Source organism: Lissotriton helveticus, chromosome 2_1 (genome assembly GCF_964261635.1).
Source record: "Lissotriton helveticus chromosome 2_1, aLisHel1.1, whole genome shotgun sequence".
Taxonomy (NCBI): domain Eukaryota; kingdom Metazoa; phylum Chordata; class Amphibia; order Caudata; family Salamandridae; genus Lissotriton; species Lissotriton helveticus.
The window spans coordinates 1,336,606,818-1,336,632,120 of record NC_136059.1 but is presented as its reverse complement, the minus strand read 5'-3'; the positions used below and the strand labels follow the sequence as shown (position 1 = coordinate 1,336,632,120).

The 25,303-nt window shown below is 40.9% G+C and overlaps 1 protein-coding gene across 1 annotated transcript in view; it reads left to right on the top strand.

The window, feature by feature from the left end:
* The window catches only part of LOC144820245 (transmembrane protease serine 11C-like), a 405,011-nt gene that overhangs the window by 304,605 nt on the left and 75,103 nt on the right, over positions 1 to 25,303 (top strand). The window contains exon 9 of the mRNA XM_078677842.1: positions 366 to 640. Within this exon, the coding sequence (XP_078533968.1) occupies positions 366 to 640 (275 nt within the window). The remainder of the gene's footprint in view (positions 1 to 365; positions 641 to 25,303) is intronic.

The window sequence follows — 25,303 nt, the reverse complement described above, 5'->3', positions numbered from 1 at the left end:
TAATGCATTAGGAATAGCGATTTGGGGAGAACATCAATTTGGAATACCAAATTCTTAATGTAGGTACATCTGGCCAGCAATAGAAACTTTTGGAAAGTTGTACCCAGTAATACAGAAAGGTTCCCCTAGTGCCATTCTGATGAAAAATTGTGTGCAATGTAGGTACTAATTAACAACAACCAGCATGAAAAGAAACAAAGGAAATCCTTTCGTTTTGCAGCCATGTTTTTCAAGAAACTTTAGCTCCCTCTTTGTTTCCTGCCCGTCAGAATCCGGCATCCTGCATGTCAACTATTTATGTAAATAATCATGCTCACGAACCGTTGTCTGCTAACCACTGGCTCCTAATGTATTGTATTTTTTAGGCAAAAAGACATTAATGTATGGACCGTGAGACTTGGCACCATCGAACTAAGCACAGGAAATGGGTTAAGACTCAAACAAGTGATTATATACCCAGGGTATACTAGTTTGACCCATGAGAATGACATTGCCCTCCTGTGTCTCTCTGAACCTGTCCGTTTGACATGGAATATACGCCCGGTATGCCTTCCAGAAGCTTCTGAAATCTTCCCTGACGATTCCATTTGTTTCATCACAGGTTGGGGAGCTCTTGGAGAAGAAGGTAATATTTTGTTATGTGATTCTCTAAATTTGTCAAAAACGTTTTGCTGTTCAAAGATACCATTCCTTCTTTTTTCATTTAATTTACATTATTAATTGATGAGAAGTTGTGTCCTTTAACACATGGTCGGACTGGACAGAAAATAGGCCCGGGTATAAAAATCAAAATGTGCCCCCCTGTTCTGCAAATTGAGACCGTTTTGTACATGTTACACTGTATGAGCTTTGCAAGGTATGGAAGACTGCATACATTGGTGCATGCTGCAGGCACGTTTGTGGTAACATCAGGCAAAACAGCAGTAAAGCCCCAGCCCATTAGCCCACTAACGGGCCCACAAACAGCCAAAACACGTTCCACACTCTGGCCTATCTGACCACCCTTTCTGGCACTGTCAGATTGAACTACAGGGCATCGGACCCGGCATCCACAGCTGTGAGGGAGCAGGTGTGAGTGGCACATTTTTTACAGGACCGTGAAGAATACAAATTTTGTGGAGACATATTGTGTGTTCGGCTATTGATCCAGATGTAGCATAATCGTGGTAAAAATGTTATTATATGCTTGCTCTCTTTCACTACTTTAATTGTACTGGGCCCTTTACCATTAGACAATCATGATTAGCAACCACTGGGGCTATCCAAAATCCCGAACCCGGGACAAGCAATCAATACACCTAACAATAGGTTCATGGAGAAGAAACACTGAAGTTAAAAAATACTTCCAACAATTCAAAGAAAGAAAAAACAGACAAAAGGGAAGAGATGAAGAAAGTGGTTAAAGAGGCCCTTTAAAACAGAGTACTAGTATCAAAAATCACATATTTATTGTGTCATATATCAACAGTTCCTTAAAAGAATTAGTTAACGTACAGATGTGCTCAAGACAAAAAATGCTGGTACACAAAAAAAAAGGGAACATAAAAACCAGACAAGTGGCATACAAAAACATTACATATCGGGATAAAGGAACAACATAAACCTGAATATTATGTCCTTAATACAAATTGAGCCACAAAGAAGCGTCAACGGTGTTTAGACCGATATATTATTGTACGGTCATCTTCAGGACTTGGAATTATTTTTGAGCAATAATTATCTGTACAATAAGAGATAGCAATTAGTTCCTTCTCTCAAATATACAATCATATCATGGTAGGCTTCTTCAGAAGAAAAGAGACTATATAGAAACCATGTGGAGGTTATCAAGGCAAGAAAATGAAGAAGAAAGTAACCCAATCACAGACACAAAGTGACTAAAAAGGTCCTCAAACCAGAATAAATAAAAAGGGAAGGCAACATCACCTTCAGCTTAAAACAGGGGAAGACCAATCTTTAATTAAGGTCATCCAAGGATACTTTTAGTAGCTAAAAAGACAGACAAAGCAAAGGTTACATCATGAACCATTCCAATATGGGGGCTCTAAATAGATCCCCAAACTATTCCACTTACCACATATAGCGGATACAGACACCCTTCATTAAACTGGCTTCACAGTGTCAAGGCAGTGGCCACAAAATTTCAACCAACCGCTCGCCTCATAATTTGGCTATTGAAAAAGGGGGGGGGGGAGGGGAGAAGGTTCTGTGTTGTCATTTACTGCAGGAACCCAACCCAATTGACACTTTAGATCTAAATCATAAACAAATACTGTCATTGTTAAGACAGGTAAATACTGTGGGTTTCTCACTGAGATTCAAGAGAAGAGCTCAGTCAAGGAACCCAAATGGAACTCAAATCCAGCAAAAATTCACTTGCTTGTACAACCTGTGTGCATGCAATGGATTCTAGTATAATAAAACACATACGAAAAAAACGTAATCAAAATAGAGTATACACATCCAAAGTACTCATCACTGGATGAAGAAACTAAAACCACTTTAATTGCACAAGATACCATGTAGTATTAAGAACAGATCTTCAAATCTCTCTGTGCATTTCTCATCATAGCCCATGTTTAAAAACATGGTCAGTTAGTGTCTACATGTAAACACTCAGAGAAAGTGGCGATATCAGACATGTGGATCTGAAAGATAATTAAAAATACATCATCGTGCTCAAACGCGGTAAAAAAACGTGAAAAATCATTACAATAAAAGTTATGACCGCTTAACCGCATGCGTGCGGGCGGAATTCCGCTCGTACGCTGACTTTTTCAAAAGCGCACTTTACGTGACGAGCTGGGCTCGTCATGAGCGTGCGAGGAGGCTACCTCATGACGAGCCCAGCTCGTCATCAGCGTCGAAGGGGTTAACCAACAGTGAAAAAATATGTTAGCGTGATGGCAAAACTTGAATGTGCCCTCAGCACGTTGCATCATCATAAACAATTTTATGCCCCCAAGCCATATCGCAAGTTCGGTTTGCACAGGTACGGAAATAATGGTAGTATAAAACTTACCAATATCACAAGCTCGGTTTGCACAGGTATGGGAATAATGGTAGTTTAAAACTTACCAATCCTCGCAATTCAGGCGGCCCAGGGTTCGTTCTGCGTTCGTGACAACAGCAGGAAATGCCGACACAACCGGCAGTGCTAAATGCTGTTTGCGGTGTGTTAAAAGAAGGACTGTCATCTGCTTGAGTAGACGAAGAAAACGGGCGCCATCTTGGAACGATCCGACTTTCTGTGCTGCTACATCGTGGAGGTGCACTTAAGTCAGCACACAAATTAATATTTGGGATTCAAAAAAAAATATAGGAAAATAAGGCAATGGGCCATTAGCAGGTGAAAATGACCTGCTGAATTTCCTTGCTAAAAAAGTGTAAAGTTAGCTAACAGCTAAGTCCTCATTAGATTGAAAAAACGGACGCCAATTCGAAAAGATCAAGGGGCGTCGGGATATTAGTGGAGCCTACACGAGTCTCACGTAAAAGTGAAAAGTATAAAAATCATGCAAAAGAATAAAGGTCAGAATATCTTCCACAAAAGAAATATTGAATCAAAAGGTTTTCTTCAGAAGAGGTCTAGTTACAATTTGTAGAATGCAGTCACAATTATCATTTATTGGTATAAACAGTATAGCAATTCCAGTACAAATATTTAGCGATTATTAGAACATGGCAATAATCATATTGATGAAATATATATAGGCACAATATACTTAACTGACCTAACAATATTTCTAGGTGCGAATATTTGTAATGCACTAAACATGGGACACATGATTGATGTCTATCACATTAGTGCATTCCGTTAGTTGACAATAACCGAATGACATTCCTCAATAGAATGAAGTCCCCTGTTAACGCTGTCACACCGGAGTATCCACCGACACTCACTTTTGTTTAGGATATTCGTGATACTGCCACCCCTCGCGGGATTGTGTACAACCTCAATTATTTGCCAGCGCATTTCACTTGGTGCATGGTTCCTTTCCAAGTAATTTGCTACGAGAGGCACATTTTCAGTTTGGCAACGTGTCCTGCTCTTATGTTGTGCCAATCTTGTTTTAATTTTTTGAGTCATCTGCCCGATATATATCAACTCGCAGGGACACCAGATTGTATACACAACATTAGTTGTGTTGCAATTAGTGAAATCTCGAAAATCGTAGGTGATATTCCCATGAATGAACTGCTTAGTATTCATACTGGTAGCACACATGAGAAAGCCATTTACATTTACCACAGAGGCAAATGATCCTCTGATGAATTTTTCTCTGCCGATAGCAGGGATGGAAATTGGGGTGACCAAGCACCATGTTATCTGTCCAATGAGGACCATTAATTGACAGCCAACGCACAAGTTTAAGATCAAATTTCGGTACACCACTCTTAAATCCATGCTGTAAAAATAAAGAAATACTTTGCCACAGCTTCGCAAAACAATGTTGTTCTGTCAGAGCTTGCTGATTCTCCATTCAACACATTTAAATCATTGGTAACAGCACAGCTTAAATGGAAGAAGCAACAGGACTCAATAATAGACTCAGACAGATATAAGATTAATTTGATTATTGTATTAAATATAAAAAATTCATTGCAATGAGTAATTGCTTAAGAAGTTCAGTTAAAAATATGACAGCTTTTTAACAGCGCCAAACATTTAAGTAGGCTTTATCTAATAGTTATAATTGGGTTACAGATTTACAGAGTTTCACCACCATATGGCAGAAGGAATAGTTTGTTGCCTAACAGCTCAAGTTCTACGGAAATTTAAAGTCCATTGGGGGTGAGTCCATTAGCATAGAATCAAAGAAATAAAGGAATGAAAAAATGGAAATGGTTCAGCAAAGAAGGTTCAGTCCTTCAGCTACTGACTGTAGCATCATGCAGTCAGTCCAAAGTAAGAGAAAAGTTAATAAAAAATCGATCAGCATAGCATCCTTTTGCACAGGGAAAATGAAAGTATGGTGTAGCCCCTCCTTTGGGGTTTCTTCTTTTATAAAGTTCCTAACTACGTCCAGCGATGTGGCATCATACCACCATCGGAAGATTGCCTTATGATCGAGTTCACATAGTGCCACCTAGGATACTTGCAACAGAGTGATGGTTTCCCATGCTAGTCATGAAAAACGAAAGATTGAGAGTCCACTCCACATGAGCGTAGTATCAGTACAAAAAGATACTTAGTAATCATCCATAGCAATAGCTGAAATTCTTTTTCCACAGGAATATTTCACTTCCTCACCTTCCCCCCACTTCTAAATGCCTGGTGGTCCAGGCTTTTATTCATTCGCGCCTGGACTATGGCAACTTGTTGTATCTAGGAGCACCCAAAGCCACCATAAATAAGCTACAAGTAGTCCAAAACTTTGCAGCCTGTATATTGTATAATATATTGAGATACCAATCTGTCAGGCTGGCATTACGTCTTCTCCATTGCCTTACTATAGCCGAAAGGATCACATTTAAATTGCTATGTATTGCCGATAGGGCATTGCGTGACAAAGGGCCCATAATCACTCATCCCCTGCTATCCTTTTACACTCCGGGGAGAACATTGCGCTCTTATAATGCCTTCCTTGCAAAGACACCTGTCATTAAGATAGTGAAATATGGTGGGCGTTCATTTTCATACAAAGCAACAAAACTGTGGAATGTCCTCCCCCTCTCTCTTCGATCTTTCAGAAAGAATTTTCCTTTTCAAAAAGCACAAAAATCTTGTTTTTTGTAAAATGCCTAATGTTAACCTTATTTTTCATTCTGTGGTGCCTTAACAGCGATGGGATGCCTCCGGGTAGTTGTGTCCTATATAAGCTCATATGGAATGGAATAGACTGTGTCCGTTGAAGACGCATTCAAGAATCTCAGTGTGTAGACATGTACAGGACAAATAAGCAACATTTCAGTTGTAGAAAATGACCCTTTGTATTAAGTCAGGGGAAAGTGCAGCACTAGAGAAAGGTCATTTTCGAAAAAGCCTTTAAGTTAGCATGACACACTTAAATAAAATGACCTTTAACCAATCATCAAATATAATGTAATTAAACCAATTTAAATAAAGAATATATAGAACATTCACAAAGCATTATTACACGAAAATGGGTAATGTTAGAAATACCCTACTGCAATTTTACTCAACATTCAAATAAGTGCATATTTTTCTAAACTCACATCACAAAATTATTTTTTAACTGTTCCCAGTGTTCTCTAGTGTTATTATTATAAAAAGTGTCAAGCTTGTAGTTAATTTCTACATGTTTTCGCACTGACTTTTCTAAATGGTGCATGCTGACAGAAAGTATCAAAAAACACTAGGCCACTTCACTTAACATCATAATGTCATCAGTATATGTTAAAAAGCAACATGTGCATAAGAAAGTTATTAGTGCAGCTTTGTTTATATGTGTAAGTATTACTTTAATGTGGGTTTCTTCATCTCAGGTTTAAAATCATGTTTACGGTGCTTATACTACACTTGTCTCAGTTTCATATGTCACTGTGTCTAATGTGTGGAATGTGTTCTTTCAACTTTTCGTGTCTTCTGTCAATAAATGTGTCATGTATTATGATTTTTCGGGATGCTTCAATCACATATAAGAAAAAAAATCATTAGGTCATTTAAGCCTTTGAGGTAACAATTTATTCTCAGCTTCAAATGGGAGCAAATGCTGTTTTACAAGTGTTAGGACGTATACATCAATCAAAATGATCCTTCCAAAACAAGGGCTATCCAAATGTTCTGAGGATGTGCACTTAACACTTGGGCTCGGCTGGTCTACCTATCGAGAGCTTTACTACGAGGTGACAAAGTGTTTTTTAATGAGTATTAATGTAAAACAGTTCCTTCTTTAAGCCGAAGACCAGGGCTGGGCGCTCAAGGGATCGCTAAAGGCTCAAGAAAACTAATGTTTTTAGAGCTCTACTCTGGCCCAAGATTTGGATGTCAAGCTTATTTGCTGTTGTGCCCCAAAGGTGTTCTGTCTAGTGGTTTAACATAGGCAGATTGGCTTAAGCTTTATTGACCACTAGATCGGTGTCTTACACAGATTCAGATTCATAATGGAATTTACTTTGACTGGTTCTCAGCCTGTTGATCCCTGGAGCTGCTCAGGGAATATGAATGGCCCTTACGGTTAACCTTCTCATGGTGATCAATAGAGAACAAAAGGCCATCAGACAAGATAGTCTTTTGACCATCAGGCTGAAATGAATTTTTTCCTTTGGAAGCGAAATACCTTTTTCTACAGAGCTTGAACTCTCTCAGAGAGAACGGGTATCTTCTCCAATTTTGTCATTAGGTTCATGCCATTTAAACAGAAGGTCTGAAGAGGAGCCAGGACTATTGTTTACATTAACTAGCAAGTCCAGTTTGTTCACCTCTTATAATATTCAAAGAAGAACCACAATCAGATGTGGTGAAAGGGACTTTTCGATCTTTAATTCAGTGGTTGGATGTGTAACTCTTTCTTCGAAAGCAAAGAAAAGACTGCTGCCATTATATAGAACAGTGCTTCCCAATCATTTTAGAACCATGACCCACATTTTAGAATGACAGACGTTTGTGACCCATCTAGCTTTAATAGACATGAGGCTGGCACTGTTTTTAATATAACTTAAGCATTGTGTCTTAGTGCACTGTTATTTACAGACAGCACATTTTCCATTGAAATGGGCACTACATTTGCACAGACATACAATTTTACTGATAAAACTATACTGCACACAAATTTTAATGTGAGGTTTAAGAGAATATTTATCACTCATGCATCACCAGGTAAAGTGTTTGATTTGTTTTGACGCTATTAAAATCCTTGTTTAAAAATCACAATTCGGATTAAAAAAATATATATATGCTTCATTACTGCTTTCTTAACTGCTCAATGCGTACAGTTCATTTACAGGTATTTACATGTTGTGGTTTATAAACAAAATGAGATCCTACAGAATTCCCTTTCACACCTGTATACTCTAGAAAGACTGTCACATAATTCACTTTACTTTTCTTTCTCTTACTGCTAAGCAAGAGGAGTTTATAAACAACTATCCCATAATAAAAATAATAAGCAGTAATTTGTCAGAATACATAGCCCGGCATTTGACCTCTGTCTTTCAAGCAGCACATGAGGCAAGATAAATACAGAATTTAAAGGCATCCTCATTTATTGCTTGGACTTTCGGGACCCACCAAAAATCGAGCCATGACCCACCAGTGGGTCACAACTCACAGTTTGGGAAACACTGCAGTAGAAGCTGAGCACAGTATTTAGAGAGGCTACAACACCACAAACCAATACTGCATACAGCCACTAGAAGTCAGAGGAATGTTAAAATAAGTAACTTGGAGAATTATTGCCCTCTGGGCCCACCTTTGAGGTACAAATGTCAATTCTTGAACAGAATCCCCTAGTGCACGGTTTTCCAACACGCTATACCAATGGTGTATGAAATCTGTCAGTGGATTCTTCCCTTTCTTCCAGAAATTGGAGATTTGTCCAATACCACCTGTCTCTAATCCGGACACTTTAACAGAAATTAACTGGAAAGAGGAAAAGAAATGCCCAACAGTAAGGCAAGCTACTACGGACTTAAGTTTAGAAAGCTTGTGTCAACGTTTCGTTCACTAAAGATCTGTTGTGAATATGCTTAGATTTCCAGACTGGCATGGTTCATAGGTACAGCATCAATGGCGTACATAAGTACTATTAGTTAGCAAGGAGCAAGTATTCTGGGTTTACAGGGTGCAGTAATCCATTGTCAGAGAGAATAAAAAACTACAAGAGTCAGAATGCTCCTTTGATGCAGTGTGAAAGTTGCAAAAGGATTGTGGGCAGGTAGCAATTTGGAATTCATTAAAGAGATTTGAAGATGTATGTCAAAGTTGATGCAAAGTTCATTTGTATAAGAGACATAAACAGCAACCTTCAGGAACCTCAAGAAACAGTCCTCTTGGTGGCAGGATTACAGCATCCTGGTAGTAAGTGTCCATGAAGTCAGAAAAGTTTATTTTCCTTTCTAGGAATGCTTTAGGTCTTTGCCCTTCCTAAACCGAGCTCTGAGGCCGGTGCCCTCTTCCCTATTTTTAAGAGCAACCCTCCTTTTTACGTTTTGGCATAGTACAGAACTCTCAGGTTTCCTACTTCCATGCTTGAGTAACTCTCTCAGTCCAGGCGTGTGGCTTTGCATTCTGGTATGTAGTCCTATATATTCAGAACTACACATCTCAGAAAGCCAAGGAACACCTTGACCTGGATGACCTACTTAAGCTCGACTTGTGAAAGAACTCTGACAGTAGCACTTTAGCTCATAATAAGAGAAAACTATCAGATTTTGAAACGATACAAGACATTAAGTTTGATTTCGATTTTGGAGGGTCATTGAACATCATATGGTTTTAGGAGATGCAGTAAATTCTGTTTAAAGACAGCAGGCAATTATTTGTCTAAAATCTATTTAAGTGCCACAGTTGTACCCAATGGAAAGTTCAATGAGCACGCACAGCTACAGAGCTACTCATTTGGTAAAACATGGATAGGTGATGCTACAAAGATAGATGGAGCAGTAGTGTAGCAAAGATGTCCTGTATCCAGGCACAATCAAGGAAAATTGCCACTTGTACTGTCTTTGGCTGGCTTTGGGGTAGTAAAATACCGAAATTATCAGGGTTTAATGGTCCCCTCAAAGCTCTGAGCCCCTGTGCCCTGAGATAGAGCTTACTAACACTCCGCACCTCTGCCTTTTGCTTATGCCCAGTTTGCTTCATCCATAATTGGCTGTTCCATTTTCGCGATAACACTGATGTTTTATTCCTCCTCTTTCCTGTTCAATCCTTCTTTGTTGTCCCGTTCTAACCAGTGATCCCATGGGGCGTACAGTTCATTTACAGGTATTTACATGTTGTTGTGGTTTATAAAAAAAATGACATCCTACAGCCTTCCCTTTCACACCTGTATACTCTAGAAAGACTGTCACATAATTCACTTTACTTTTCTTTCTCTTACTGCTAAGCAAGAGGAGTTTATAAACAACTATCCCATATTAAAAATAATAAGCAGGGGAGAGTCACAGTGCCATTTTCCCATTAGGCACTGTGACTACCCCATCTCTGTCCTGAGCACTATAATAGCTCTGTAGGGCCGGTGGATGGAGATGGCTGTATCAGAGAAGGCTGGCACGGTGACGTATCGTTCTGGTTTTTATTTTACTTGACACCGCTCCGTGTCATATTCTGTCCCATCACACCTATATCCTGGTGGCATGCAAATGTTGCTCATATCCACCAATGGGACGTCATACCTTACCTTACTGCTTGCTATTGTTCCCGCGTCCACGTTGTACTAGCCCACTGCATGTGCAGTCTCGATACAGCAGCAAGATAGGGCTGGGATTACCAGAATTCCCTTTCTCTGAATTAATTCTCAACGAGCAGCGTCCATCATGTACGAATCAGCAGATCCACTTCAACTACAAAACGTGTTACATGCGGTGTTCTGCAGAGCTCTGCCCTCTCAGCTTCTCCTCTACATCTGCAGCTTCTACTAAAAGTAATTTCCCAGCATCAACTACAATTCCAAATGTACACTGATGTCACGCAAGTCTGCTAGACTTGAAAACAAACATGAACTTTGCTTCAAGTTTCTTAACGTGGAGTAGCTTCCATTGGTGCAGCAGGTGTAGTGACACCAGGACCAAGAATCATGAGGGGCCCGCTGAAACCAGCTTATTGTTCTGTTTTACAGTTCAAACAATAGCCAAGGGGGCATTTCTCTTCTTGCACTAGCACCCATGACTCACTGGTTATGCCAAATCCTCAGATATACTTTGTTCTGAAGAAAGAACATTGTCTGAGCCTGAAAGGGTCCAACACGTAGGTCATGATCCTAGAGAAGCATGAAATCTCTGCATTCACATTTAACTCACCACCAGAGCTGGGGATGGCCCATTTGTCAGGGAAGAGTGTAAAAAACACTTGGATCTGTGGTTTGACCACAAACTAACTTGCAGGCATCAGTTCGCTGCAGTAGTAAAGTAAAGTAACCTTCAGCTGATTAGATTGAGAGGGTATTTCAGTTGCTTCATCTGAATCACAAGATTGAAATGAAGTGCAATGTAGTCCACGCCAAAGAAGAAACATTGGGAAATTTCAGAGGATGAATAACCAAGTTGTGAGGCTGTGTTTAAGGGTAAGGAAGCATAAATATATTGCCCTAGCCATGAAAAAATGGAACTAGCTCACAGCAGAACAAATAATTTCTTTCAAAGTAGTGTACATTGTGATCAAATCCTTCCTATCAGATAGCCAACTCTATCTCTAAAAAGTGATACTTCACAACCAACCAGCATGCGGCCTAAAATTTAGCAGCATTAGTCTAATCACGATCGGGACTTAAAACAAAGCCGAATAGTAAATAATTTGAAAAGAAAATAACTTATTAAAAAAGCTGTATTAAACTTAAAAAAATATACAAAAATTAAAACTATACACATTTCTTAAATAAACTATTTAAAATGTCAAATTACATTTTTAATTATTTTTGGTGGAAATATTAAATTAATGTAAATGACTTCGATCCATACAATTTAGTAATTTGTAATACCTGTTAAACAAAAATAAATATTTTACTGTAGGTAGATTTTGTTTAAACTAATTCTTTAAATAAGAATTACACAGTAATTACATATTTAAAATTAGTTAACTTCTAAGATAATAGAGCTGTCCATTTTTAATTGTTTTAGTTAAAAAAGATACATTTACTTTACATTAATATATTTAATATTAAAATACTTCCACTCATTTCATTTTAAAAGTTTATACATTTTTTTACTTTTCTCTATACTTAAATATATGGAGCGCTCCTCCTTGGTAGCAGAGATCTACGCCTGTGTGTGAAAAGCTACTCGAAGTAATTTTACAATGGGAAATTGGGCTCCACCTCCTGGTTTTAGATGGTGTTGACATGTAAGCCTACACTCTGTAGCAACTTTACACCTAGAAATGGGGAATAGCAAAATGCAGTGAAGTTACTACAAAGTGTAAATTTACAAATGAATATATACCCAGGTATATTTTCCATTGTTAAGAGATGCCCCCCTAATATCTGTCGGGGGGTGGCACTTCTATAAGGTTGACTCGTACCATGAGCCTAACAGAATTCCTTCCATAAAAACATTTCCCTTTGTAAACAATTTTTTGAGGATGTGTTTGTTATTTCCTCTGGGACACAGCAAACCTTGACTTATATTTGTTTCAGTGGCTTAATGGAAGGGATATCCATTTGATCATCACAGAGACACATGATAAAACACAACTGGCTCTCTTGGATCTGGATATTAGAACTGAAAATGGTGGGCTAACAACAAAGGTGCATTATAAAAAAATTATAAGAATGCTTTATTACAAGTTCTCATAGCGAGGAAGAAATGTCTAAAAGAGAAATTACTATGCCTTAAGTATCCTAGGAGGTAGTCAAAACAGAGAGAAATGCACCTGAAATAACCACGGGGAAGTAAATTGGAGACAGACAAAAGACTAGAAGTTTATCTTACTTATAACCTGTTGTCAAATAGAATAAAGACAATAAATAAGCAATTAAATAATGAAAAAACATAATAAGTCTCATCAGACAATGACGTTAAACACTCTTAGGACTGCATATTCCCTAGATTTAGAAATCCTTCACTAATTGTAATAGCAAAGGAGTCATTTACCTAATCACTTGCCCACAAGATAAAGTATGTTGGTGTCACCACTAGACCGGCGGAAGTATAGATTCAAGAATACAAATAGCTACATCAGGAGAGGAGATCTTCATCAGGAGAGGGTTACGTCTGAAGAGGGCCAATGCGAATTTGATTCCCTTTGTAAAAAACAGAATCAGAATTGGACAATCTAAAATGAACAGTGTTACAAAAAGGGTCACACACATCTTTCCGATGAATTGCGGTTCTAGCTGGAACAAACATTGATTTACCATATGCATACTAATGAACAGGGCTTGGAGGATGGTGTAGATTGGTTGCAGCAGAGATAAAGCCTCTTTTGACCATGAAGGGTATCAGTTGCGATACAGTCTTTTGGGTGGGCTATTTAATTATCCTCTGAGTATGAAAAAGTAGAGGTGGAAATAATTTCTTTGAACACGAGCCTACATAGGGCTTGATGCTTTTGACTCTTCATATGGCCACCTACATTTTTTAACTAAAGTGGGTTGGCTGGTTGATCCCCTTCTAGGCATTGTCAAGGGGGTCATTTGTGTCCCCCTGTGAACCTAATGGCAATAGTCTACACAGCAACTACACATCTGTTATGTGTTTTTAGGGAGACATGGTAAGAACTCTTATCCTTTCGACCAACACTGCAAAATGTGTGGTAAGGTTATTGTTGTTTTACTTAGCTTTTTGCTCTATCTGAATTGTTTTTGTTTGAATTGGGTACCATCCCTTGTTATTTGAGGATTTGAGGCTTAGATTTCTTTGAGCAATTGAGGATTTTCTCCAAGTAGATTCCTTGCGCAGAAGGGCATTTAAGGTGACCATTTGGAGACACTCTTTTCCGCATGTTAGAGATGATATTGGAATATTATGGGTGATTGTATTTCTGATAGATGCCCTGATGAGATTGGGGGGGTCTCTCTCACACACACACACACATACACCTACTTCCTGTATGTCCGATGTTTGATATAACCATGATCTCTTGCCATCCTGTTTGACAAAACCTGGATGGGGACTTACTGAAAATAACATTAATTGAGGATAAGCAACTCAACAAGCACAGCTTACTCATATTTGTACATATATGTATGTACTAGGTGAGGTTTGAGGTAAACTATTTCACACAGCTGGCATTGTTTTGTCATAATCTACATCTAATTACTGATATTGTTTGAGGAAGTCAAGTCTCTTCTGCTGTATGCCTATGATTTTGATACTTTCTTTGTGTGTTTCAGAAGATATTCACAATAAATTCACATTAGAACACTGTTTTTTTATTTTAAAAAAATCACTGACACTACATTTTGTGTCCTTGTTTCAGAGCCGGTTTTTTTAATGGGTTGTCACGTGTTTGTTATGAAAGGATTGTCCTGATGAATGCACACAAATTGATAGGCTAATTCAGCACAGAAATAAATGACTATATTCTCATTTTCGTTATCAAGCATGACAGCTAAAGTCTGTGTGATCAACCGTTTTTTCACTGGTTTTATTGTGCCACTGAACACAAGCTAGCACACTGGGAATGTTCTGCAGTGCATTTTTAAAATATATTTTTCCAAGGGCAGCACATTTTTCTGCCTTTCTTTTTAACATATGATAATGGGTTCACCTAGACCAGATTGTCAGTGTAACGCCACATCATTTGGCCAACATCTTCTATTGACTCCAATAAGTTTGTAGGCTGCTATCATCTTCACCCTTCTTTACATTTATTTTTTTCTCTGAGTTACTCTCTAGGGAAATATAACATTTGGCCAACAAATCCCAATAATAACATTTTGAGGTGAAACAACTTTGGGATTTCTAAACAAATGCCCGCACAAGAAGAGCTGTCTCATTATTAGTGCCATTGGAAATATCTTTAAAACATTCACTAAGCTTTTCAAGAGGGGTTTATTCCTTTTGATACCCGAAAAGGGACATTTACTAAATACTTAGGTATCATTATGGCCATTGGACATGTTAACGCGGGGTTTCTGGTCTCTAGTTACCTTACCAGATCCCAAATCATGTCGACTGAATCGTTGGTACCTGTCATTGAGTAAAAGACAATCTACTACTAGGTTAGTCAATTAAGAAATTACACCACTCTAAATAACCACTGACTACAGATGAAGTTTTAAGATTTAATATAAAGTCAAAGATAACTGAAGATACAAACTTCTCAAGATGAGGTTTAAAAGGTATACTGGTATCACTACAAACATATATTCTTTAAATGCTCTAAGTCTACAAAACAAAATGATGAGTACAAGTTCGAAGATCATCAGAGTTGCAAGAATAGATACAAGTTGCAACTTAAGTGTCATTACAGAAAGAAAATTCAGGTTAGTCTGTCCCTACACTAGACTAAGTGACATCCCTACTTAACAAGATCTTTACCCCAAAAGGTGTCAGCCGTGGTGACTTCCTAAGAAGATCACGCACTTCTCTTAGTCTCTTCTGTAAATCGGTCTCTTGTGATCAGCCTATCTGCCTACCCAACCGCTTTCTTAGGCTCCCAAAATCATCTGCTCTGTCTCTCCCCCGGGTCGCTTTCCCTAATACAAAATCACATTTCCGATAGGAACGCCCCTCGGGACGCCCCTCACGTGGTATCGATTTCAGCGGAAAAACTCCATGATGATACTCTTCGGGACCCTCGTTAAAGTTGACCTTGGTTCCCAGGCTTCTTCTCCAGTTCGCTGGTACCCCCTGAAATTCCTGAAACCTCCTACAGGCCTGCGCCAGGCGTCACTGAACAAAGCCCCATTCATTACGACTGATTAGGACCCCTCGCACCTGCATTCAGACCATCCTACAGTGGGCCTCAAATTCCAGACTCCACCATATCTATAGGCCATAAAACATGTGTAAAACTCTGTACTTGGTGCCTCTCGACCTCTTCTCTAACGAGCACAGTGCAGATCAAAGAAGCGACATTATCTGTTCAGGCCTACTTGATTTACATGAAGCGGGTCCCTGCACTCTGAAAACATTTAACTTGATTTAAACAGTATTCTTAACTAGCACACATTTCTATAATGCAACACATCTATAAAACATATATTTCAGTACTAAATTCGATAATACATTTTGGAAGAACAATGTTAACCCCACCTCACATTATTTTAGCAGCACTTTTATATTTACTGTGAATTGCCATGAGGCCTACACAATTTAACTGGTTTGCAAGGTTTCACTTTTCTCTTACATGATCACTTAACATGAGAACGTGAGGTTTTCATATTCATTCTAACATTTTTACATTAGTCTTCACATTGCTATGGTTATTGTTACTCTACTTAAACACTCTATACATTTCACTTCTGGGTATAAGACACTCTTGTGCAAAGTATATTTAAACTAACTACGTGCTTGTAAATATGGTGCACTTATACATTTTTCAGATTTGTGCTCTCTCAGTCCCCCCTTTGATGACTTTCAGGAGTCATCACCATCAAAACACCATCTCTAAAATGTAGGACCCTTCAAAGTGAAGTCATGGCAGTACCACTTCTTTTCATTGTCTCCAATGCCTTCAGACTCTTATATTGTGTATCTTGCATCGCCGTTAGTCTTCTCTCCTGTTCTCTCATAGATCTCTGTAACCTGTTTGCTCTATACCACTGATACAGACGCACCAATCCCCACAAAGTGATTACACAAATCACAATTATGATGATGGGTTTCAGTATGTACCAAACGATACCCTTTCCTAGGTTGGCAAACCAACCTCCAACTTTACCCATTCCATGACCTACTTTTTCCCACACATTTACTTTTGTCAGATCCTCAATTTCGTGGTGAATTGCAGTAATGTTTCGTATGTACTTCTCTAGAGGTTTTGAATTGTCCGGAATGTAAGTGCAGCATTCCTGGACCTTCAAAGCCTTACAAACTCCTCCCTCTTTGGCTAACAGAACGTCTAGAGCAAGTCGGTTCTGAAGAACCATTGCCCTTATCGATTGCATCTCGCCCTCCACCAGCATTAATGATCTAGCAGTACTGGCAGACAACCTATCTACGACTGTAGCCAATCTCCTAAGCTTGATGTCATTCAATATCAATCCTAAAAAGGGAAATACCACACCAAATACATCCCCAACCACTTCTTCAGCGCCTAGATCTCTTCTTCCTCTAGCTTGTTTTCCTCTCTTTGTTGTCTCTAAATTCTCTGCATGGTATATTTTGGGAAAGACAATCGCTAAATAGCATGATCCATACCAATTATCTGGTAACTTCACATAAGCATTTCTTCCACATACAAAATATACATTTGGTATTGCTTGCATTTCTTTCAAGAAATCCTTTGAGTAATACTCCAATTGGAAAGCATGTTCACAACTGACTTCCCCTACAAACAAATTCTCATAATAGGAGTGACTTCTATGAATACATAGTTTCCCCCTTTTCTCTTTATCTAAGGCAATTGGACCCTTGCTACCCTTCCTTTGGTGTTCTCTTTCTTCCTTGGTCCAATCTGTTTCCCATTGTCCTGAAGCTTTTTGAATCTTTTGCCTTCTGTATCGAGTATCCACCTGCCCTATAAACCTTTTCTCAATCTCTGACACATGACAAGTCAAATTGTTTCTTCGGGCATGTGATGTATCCAAAGTTTTCCATGGAATGAAAAATTTCTGTAACCTGTCTTCACTCTTGTAATAGTCCCACGTATTCAGATGCTTATAATTTGGGACCTCTGGTAATGTCGAGTCAAAATTCGAGAAATAATACTCGAACCCATCTCGTCCATAAAATATGCTCAACAACAAACTACATGTGATTCCATACGTCAATGGAAGATGATGGTATCTGATACCCTCATCCACAGAAGCTGGTAATTGCATACAAACGTAGCAATTCTTCGCCTCCATGACATCAATGTACTCATAAAGTAATTTGGCATAAGCATTTGACCTAAAATTCCCCTGTGATTCATCTGTATGTAACCTTTTTTTTTCCGCATCCAACAAAACTTTGTCTTTATCATTGATGTTTCCCTTATAATTAACAGTAGTAGTTCTCTGTGTTGACATTCCCTTGACTTCCTTGACTGCAGTTGCATCCCTCTCGTGTCCCACTATGTATGAGACAGTAACCACTAAAACTATAAGAGAAATCACTACCCCTAAAAGTGTGCCAACTATACATTTTGCCCTGCGGTTCGGGTTGCCGGCCTCCATGTTCTCAAACAGTGTAGTTTTGGGTGTTCCTCTAGCACCAGTTACTCCTTCTCTCCGAACAAAGTCTCTCTTTCGAACAGTGTTTCTCTTTTGAACACCTGGAAGCTGACAGTTTACTCCGCAAACAACCTTAGAGTCCTGTAGAAATAGACAACCCTAGCCCTTCTCCGTCCGTTAAAAGGAAGTCCCTACCATTTTTTCTTCTTCCACTCGGCGCTAGGTTATCTTGCAGCAATATTTACAAAGTTCTTTTCAAAAGTCTTTTATCAATCTGAAACTATACGTGTTCCAAGAAGTGCCACCACATCCTCATAAATGTCCATACGAAGAAGGATTCCCTCAAGTATTGGGCATTTCGTACAACAACATGGAAATTCGACTGTCTCTAGGATTATTCTTCTTATTTCACTGAGGACAAGAGGACAAACGAAATTAAGAGTTAATAGTTTTTCAATCTCCACTCCTGGTACTATCAACTCTACATCCACAGTTACAAAAGGGTCTGTTCTGATCAGGGTTACTTTCTTCACCTGCCCAGTTCTGCGCCCCTTTGAAGACATCCGCAACAAAGTATTAATCCAAGACAATGAGTGTTCCAAGAACTTCCACTACTCGCTCAAGCATTTCCAAACGAAGAAGAGTTCCCTCCAATATTGGATATTGTGAACAACAAACCGGAAAATCAACTGTCTCTAAAATCAATTTTCTGATTCCGCTCAGGAGAGGAGGATAGACGATGTTGAGTGTCAGCAATCTTTCGGCCTCCACTCCTGGTAGCAGGAACCTTAATTGCACTGTGATAATTGGTTCAATTCTGATCAGGCTCACTTCCCTGACCCTCCCGGTTCTGTGACCCACGGACATCTGCGACGAGGTAGGTCCAATCAGGAGTAGAGTATCTTCTGTTAGGTACTCGCACCCTCCTTGATCTTCTTGGACCTTCCTGGACTTGTTCCTGGGTATCTTCTTCCGGATCCGAGTCTTCGGATATAGGAGCAAGCGTTTCTTCCCGAGCTGACCTCAAGCTTAGCCTCCTCCTTCTTTCCGGCCAGGTGGCTGCTTCACGCCTTGTTCTCCTATTTCTCGTCCTCACACTCGGTTCTTGATCGCTCTGGTACTGATCTGTGTCTGAGTCGTATTCACTGCAGCTCTCTCCTTCAGTTGCGTCTACGGTCTCACTGCCGTCCTGCCTTCCTTCCTCTTCTCGATCAGATGCGTTCCCAACTCCTTCCGACACCCCCACAGCTGATCTGGTCCCCTCTTGGGATTCTTCTTCCACGACTGGACTTTCGTCTGGGAGAGGAGCTGTTTCTTCTAGAGGTGCTGGAACTCTTCGAGTATGGGATGCATGGATCCAATTTGGCAGCCCTCCGCACTTCACCGCGGTATTCGTGATCAGGATTTCCTGAAAGGGCCCACGCCAACGTACATCTAGGTAGTTCTTCCGGACGTGCTTCTTGATCAGCACCCTGTCCCCTGGGCACAGATCATGACACAGGTTCCTTGATGATGGAACTTCAGCCGCCTGCACCTGAAGGGACACAGAATGGATGGCGTCAGACAGTCCCTTACAATAATCCAAGATCAGATCATCTGTAATGTTCAATAGGGCAGCAGTTGGAACAGTGGGAAGTCTCATGGCCCTCCCCATCAGAACCTCGTGTGGAGAGAGACCTGTCCTCCTGTCAGGTGTGCTACGCATGCTCATGAGTACTAAAGGAAGAGCATCTGGCCAACTCAAAGATGTGGATGAACAGACTTTAGCTAGTCGACTCTTCAGGGTGCCATTTACTTGTTCCACAATCCCTGAGGCTTCTGGTCGATAACTACAATGCAGTTTTTGATCGATCTTTAATGCAGAGCACAACATCTTCACAATTTCGCTGTTAAAATGTGTTCCTCTGTCCGATTCCAGAGAGGCAGGCACCCCGAAGCGTGGTATCAACTCCCTGAGCAATAGTTTGGCTACTGTGAGTGTATCGCACCTGCGTGTAGGGTATGCTTCAACCCATCTGGAAAATATGCATACAACCACCAAAACATACCTAAGGCGGTTGATTTTTGGCATTTCAATAAAGTCTAATTGCATTCTATTGAAAGGCCCCCCAGACCTCCCAATGTGACTCAGTGTAACTGGTGTTCGCTTCCCTATGTTTAATTGTTGGCAGGTAACACATCGCTTACATACTGATTCTGCTGCTATCCTAAATTTAGGGCAATACCAAGTCTGCCTAAACACTCTCAGCATGGCATCTCTTCCTAGGTGTACTGGACCATGTATTTGTCTTGCCATTGGGTTCGCTAGTTCCTCAGGTAACACTGCCCTCCCATCTGCTGAAATCCAAAAATCCATCTCGCTTCTCACGCAACCTGCTATTTCCCATGCCTTTTTCTCTGTTTCAGGTGCGTTCTCCTGCATCACTCTTAAATCCTCCCAAGTGTCTACTGTTTCCAACATCATGCTCAATTCTGTCTTCTCTTCCGCCCCATCTATTTCTACTTTTGTGAAGGAATAGTCCTGCTCCGCACAATAGCGGGCGACCTCGTCTGCATAACGGTTACCTTGTGACACAAAATCTGTATTCTTAGTGTGAGCTACACACTTTACAATAGCAATGGCAGCTGGACCTTGTAATGCTTCCAACAACAGTCGCACAAATTCTCCATTTCGAATGGGCGAACCAGAAGAGGTCATGTAACCTCTCTGAGACCACAACTGCCCGAAATCGTGAACCACACCGAAAGCATATTGGCTGTCAGTGTATATGGTGACTCTCTTTCCGTTACCTGCTATACAGGCACAAGTTAATGCAATGATTTCTGCTACCTGTGCGGAATGTACTCCTTCCAGGCAAGCGGCTTCCACAACTCCAGTAATGGTGCAAACAGCATAGGCTGCTCTCAACCGACCAGTATCGTCTCTTAAACATGAGCCATCGACAAAGTAAATTTCATCAGGGTCAGTCAACGGCTCATCCACGATATCTGGTCTTGGCTTCGTGCATAGTTCAGTCACATCAAGGCAATCGTGGTCTTCACATTCTTCGCCTTCTATTACACTTGGTAGTGGCATCAGAGTAGCAGGGTTCAAGACAGAGTATCTCTTAAGGGTCACGTTCTCCGCAGCAAGGATAACTTGCTCGTAGCGCGTGAGCCTACTATTGGGCAGATGCTGCGTCTTGGTCCTGGTCATTAACAATTCTACTGAATGTGGTACATACACCACTAACTGGTGTCCCATTACAATACTCTCACACCGTTCAATGCTGACACCCGTTGCAGCAACGGATTTGAGACATCCGGGCAACGCTGCGGCTACCGGATCTAATGTAGCCGAAAAATAAGCAACTGGTCTACGGGCATTTCCATGAGCTTGTGCCAGGACTGACAAGGCACATCCCTCTCTCTCACAGCAGTAAAGTGAAAAAGACTTCTCGTAATCGGGCATCCCCAGGGCCGGAGCACGACACAAGTCATCTCTCAGCTGCAGAAATGCCGCCAAGCATTCATCGTCCCATGGTACCGGATCACTCACCTCCTTGTGCGTCAGTTTCTGTAAAGGTTTAGCTTTCAGTGAAAAGTTAACTATCCACTGTCGGCAATAACCAACCATTCCTAGGAACATCCTAACTTCTCTCTGTGTCGTAGGCGCATTCATCTTCATTATCGCCTCAATCCTGTCTGGAGACACCTTACGCTTTCCCTTTTCTAACCGGTGCCCCAAATACTGTACTTCTGTCAGACAGTACTGTAACTTGCTCGGAGATACCTTATGTCCATTTTCAGCTAAATGGTTCAACAAGGCAATGGAATCTGTTTTACAGGCTTCCTCGGTCTCTGACGCAACAAGTAGGTCATCTATGTACTGGACCAGAACCGAATTCTGCGGCAGTACTAGATTTTCGAGATTCTTCTTCAACAACTGGTTGAAGATTGATGGGCTGTCTGTGAATCCTTGTGGGATTCGACACCATGTTAAGACGCGATTTTCCATTTTAAAAGCGAAAAGATACCTGCTTTCTTCATCCAATGGTATTGAAAGGAAAGCCTGGCAAAGATCTATCACTGTGAACCACTCAGATTGGCATGGTATCTGAAACAGTATCACTGATGGATTCGGTACCACTGGACAACATGAAACAACTATATTGTTAATTTTTCGAAGGTCCTGAACTATTCTGAATTTCGCACTAGGTTTCTGCAAACCCATAATCGGGGAGTTACAAGGACTTCCCACGATTTCTTGTAGTATTCCCTGTTGAATCATTGACTCAATCACAGGTTTTATTCCTGCAATCGTTTCCTGGGACAATTTGTATTGAGGCGTTCTTGGATACTCGGCATTTGGCTTTACCATTATTTTCACTGGTTCTACCCCCTTGATCAATCCTATTTCCTCGCCTGTGAAATCCCATACCTCTGATGCCACAGCATCTCGTAGGTCCTGGGGAAGATCTTCTACAGTCAGAGTAGGATATAGTTCTATGCAAGATTTTGAATTGGCTACCTTGAAGGTAGCATCATCGTCTGTAGTCTGTACCTCCACTCCTTGCGGGGTGCAGTATATTGTGCAATTCAATTTGCACAACAAATCCCTTCCTAACAGACATACAGGACTCGAATCACATACTACAAACTGATGTTCATTCATATGGTTTCCTATTTTCACGGATACTGGTTCAGTCAAGGGACTAGTCATCCTTTTGTTTGCAACTCCTACCACTTGAATTGTTTCCCCTGACATCGGTAAATCTGGAACCACCGCTGATCTCAGAGTTGATCGAGTAGCTCCAGTATCCACCAAGAACGTTGTAGGACATCCTGCCACTTCAGCCTCAACAAATGGCCCCCTTTGATCCACCTCTAGGACTGCCCCGAGGGTACAGTCCTCTTCCCTACTCACACGCTGTCCTGTCAATGGATCAATATAATAACACTTTTCTTCCTCAATAAAAAGAGGCATCTGTTTAAAGACCTTTCCCCCTGTCGCGATTTTCGGTGGCTGTGGAAACTGAGCTCTTGGAGCCGAAGCCCCCCCTTTGACCACCTTGCTTCCTGGGACTGTCGCCTTTTGAGCTGGAACCTCTTGAACTTGCTCTTCTAATTCTAGCTCTCCATTTTCAGGGTTAAAGGGACACTCGCGTCTCCAATGTCCCACCTGGTGACACTGGTGGCACTTTGTCGTCTTCTTTAAAGTGGCAAAGTCTACTCTAGGTCTCTGGCCTTCTTCATTATCCTTGTTCTGACCATTTGACTTTCGTCCCATCCCCTGTTTCTGTTGTCCACCCTTTCCTGCCGACTGCATCTGCACCACCATCAATTTCTCCTTTAGATTTTTTGGATTAGAATCTATTTCGTCACTGCAGTATCTCGCATATCGCAGGATCTCATCTAGTGGTTTGTTTTGCCAACAAATTAAGTGTTGTTGAATCATCAAACAAATATCTGGTCTCAGCCCCAAAACGAACTTTGACACAAACTGCCCTATGTCTTTGGGATCCATTACATCGAGTCCACTATATTGTCTGAATATTTTCAGTAATCTTTCATAAAATTCATGAACTGTCTCCTTGGGTTCCTGTCTTGTTCGGTCTATTTTTACCCAATCTATATCTTGTGGAGGCACTTTATCCTTTAGCCAGGCTATTACTCTTTCATATTTCTCCATGACACTGTCCGACGGTCCATTAGTTCTAGCATTCCTCTCAGGTTCTACATTTGGCCACTGGACACTAATCTTGCAGGTTACCCACAAATCCCCTGGAACCACAATGTCAAACAAGGTGTTCAAATCAATCCACAATACCTTAGAGATCTTTACAAACCTTTCTACCTGCTTATACCACTCAACTGGGTTCTCCCTTAATTTCGGAAATGAGTTGGTAAATGCAGCCAAATCTCCTCTACTCCAAGGTACATGTACATAATTCCCCTTTGATATTTCTCGCAAAGGGAATGCCTCCATCTGCATTACCCTTCCCTCTGGAGACATCACACTTGTACTCCGTCTAACTGTACCCCTTTTGGACCATCTCTCCTCCCATTTGTCCAGATCTCTCCACACCCTTATTCCCGATATCAACTCTCTTATGTGTGTTTTTAATCCTGTAGTTCTCTTCTCGTCTAGGTCTTGGTCTGAGTACTGCAACCTATGGTTACTCTGTAACGTCTTTGTTCTGGACAAATCTACCACATACCTGTCCGCCAAATTAGTCAGTTTCTCATGAATTGCTCTGGCCTTTCTAGTAATATCCTTTGCTATAAATAGCAGTTCATCTTGTTCGTACAAATCAATCCTTTCTAAAGGCACCGTCCCTTCTATAATCTCATCTAGATCGGATTTTAGGCTGGAGACATCAAGCCTTTTAACCTTTATCGCTGCTTTCAGTACTTCGGCTCTAGGGGCTCCTTCCGCATCTCTCCCATCCCAGCTCCTAGTTCTACCTCTAGGCTCTGGTGTGTTATGTGGAGTCCTCCCATGCTCCCATCTCTCTAGGTCCCATGCTTTTCCATCTTCTCGGGGTGGATGGTGAAACACTCCTTCGCGCCTCATAGCCCCGCATTCCCCATCCTGTCTATGTTCTCGGGATGCATGATAAGACATTCCGTTACTCCCTCTTTCTTCTCCATGCATCTGTGACCTCTGATCACTTGATGTATGACGTGATCTTTCACTGTTCCCTCTTTGCCAGTGTTGTACATCTTCCCCAGGTGCGTGATGAGTGCACCTAAACCTATCTCTGTACTCTTGTGTTCTTTGGTCTCCCTCGTTTTGCATGAGGCGAGACATCTCCTCACACTCCATACTCCTACCATTCTGCTCCTGCTGTTCCCTCCGATCTATAGGACGTGTAACTCCTCTATTCTCCTGACTTTGACCCTCTCGCCCCTGACTGCTTTCGCTAGCCCCGCAATGAGATACAGTCCCGTTACCTCGGTTTTCCCACTCCGGTTCTGTTCTTGACCTATTACTCGGGGTTACCGTGGACCCATCCCATTCTCTCAAGTCTGCTCTTAATTCTGTATAAGATTTCGGCCGTGGTCCCCTCAGGTCCATCGGTCCTCTCTGACCTCCCTGTCCTGTGTTGGGACCCACAGTCGTATCGAATGGGGTGTTCCACGTTACCGATCCTGGCAATTGCTTCCATGCATTTGTCATGTTATTCCTCCTTTCCATCTCAATCCTTTCTCTATCTAACCGTGCCTGCTCTCCCCCTCTCCCATGATCTGGATTGTAAATCGACACTATAGGTCCTATGGTAACAGGTACTTGAAGAGCATCCGGTAATCCAAAAGACTCAACCTTTTCGGTGATTGGCGTCTTTTGTACCACAAACCTTCCCACTACACTCTGTATAGTGTTGTTTTGAGGTGTCTCCTCGCCTTTGATAGGTGTCCATTCCGATATAGGGAGT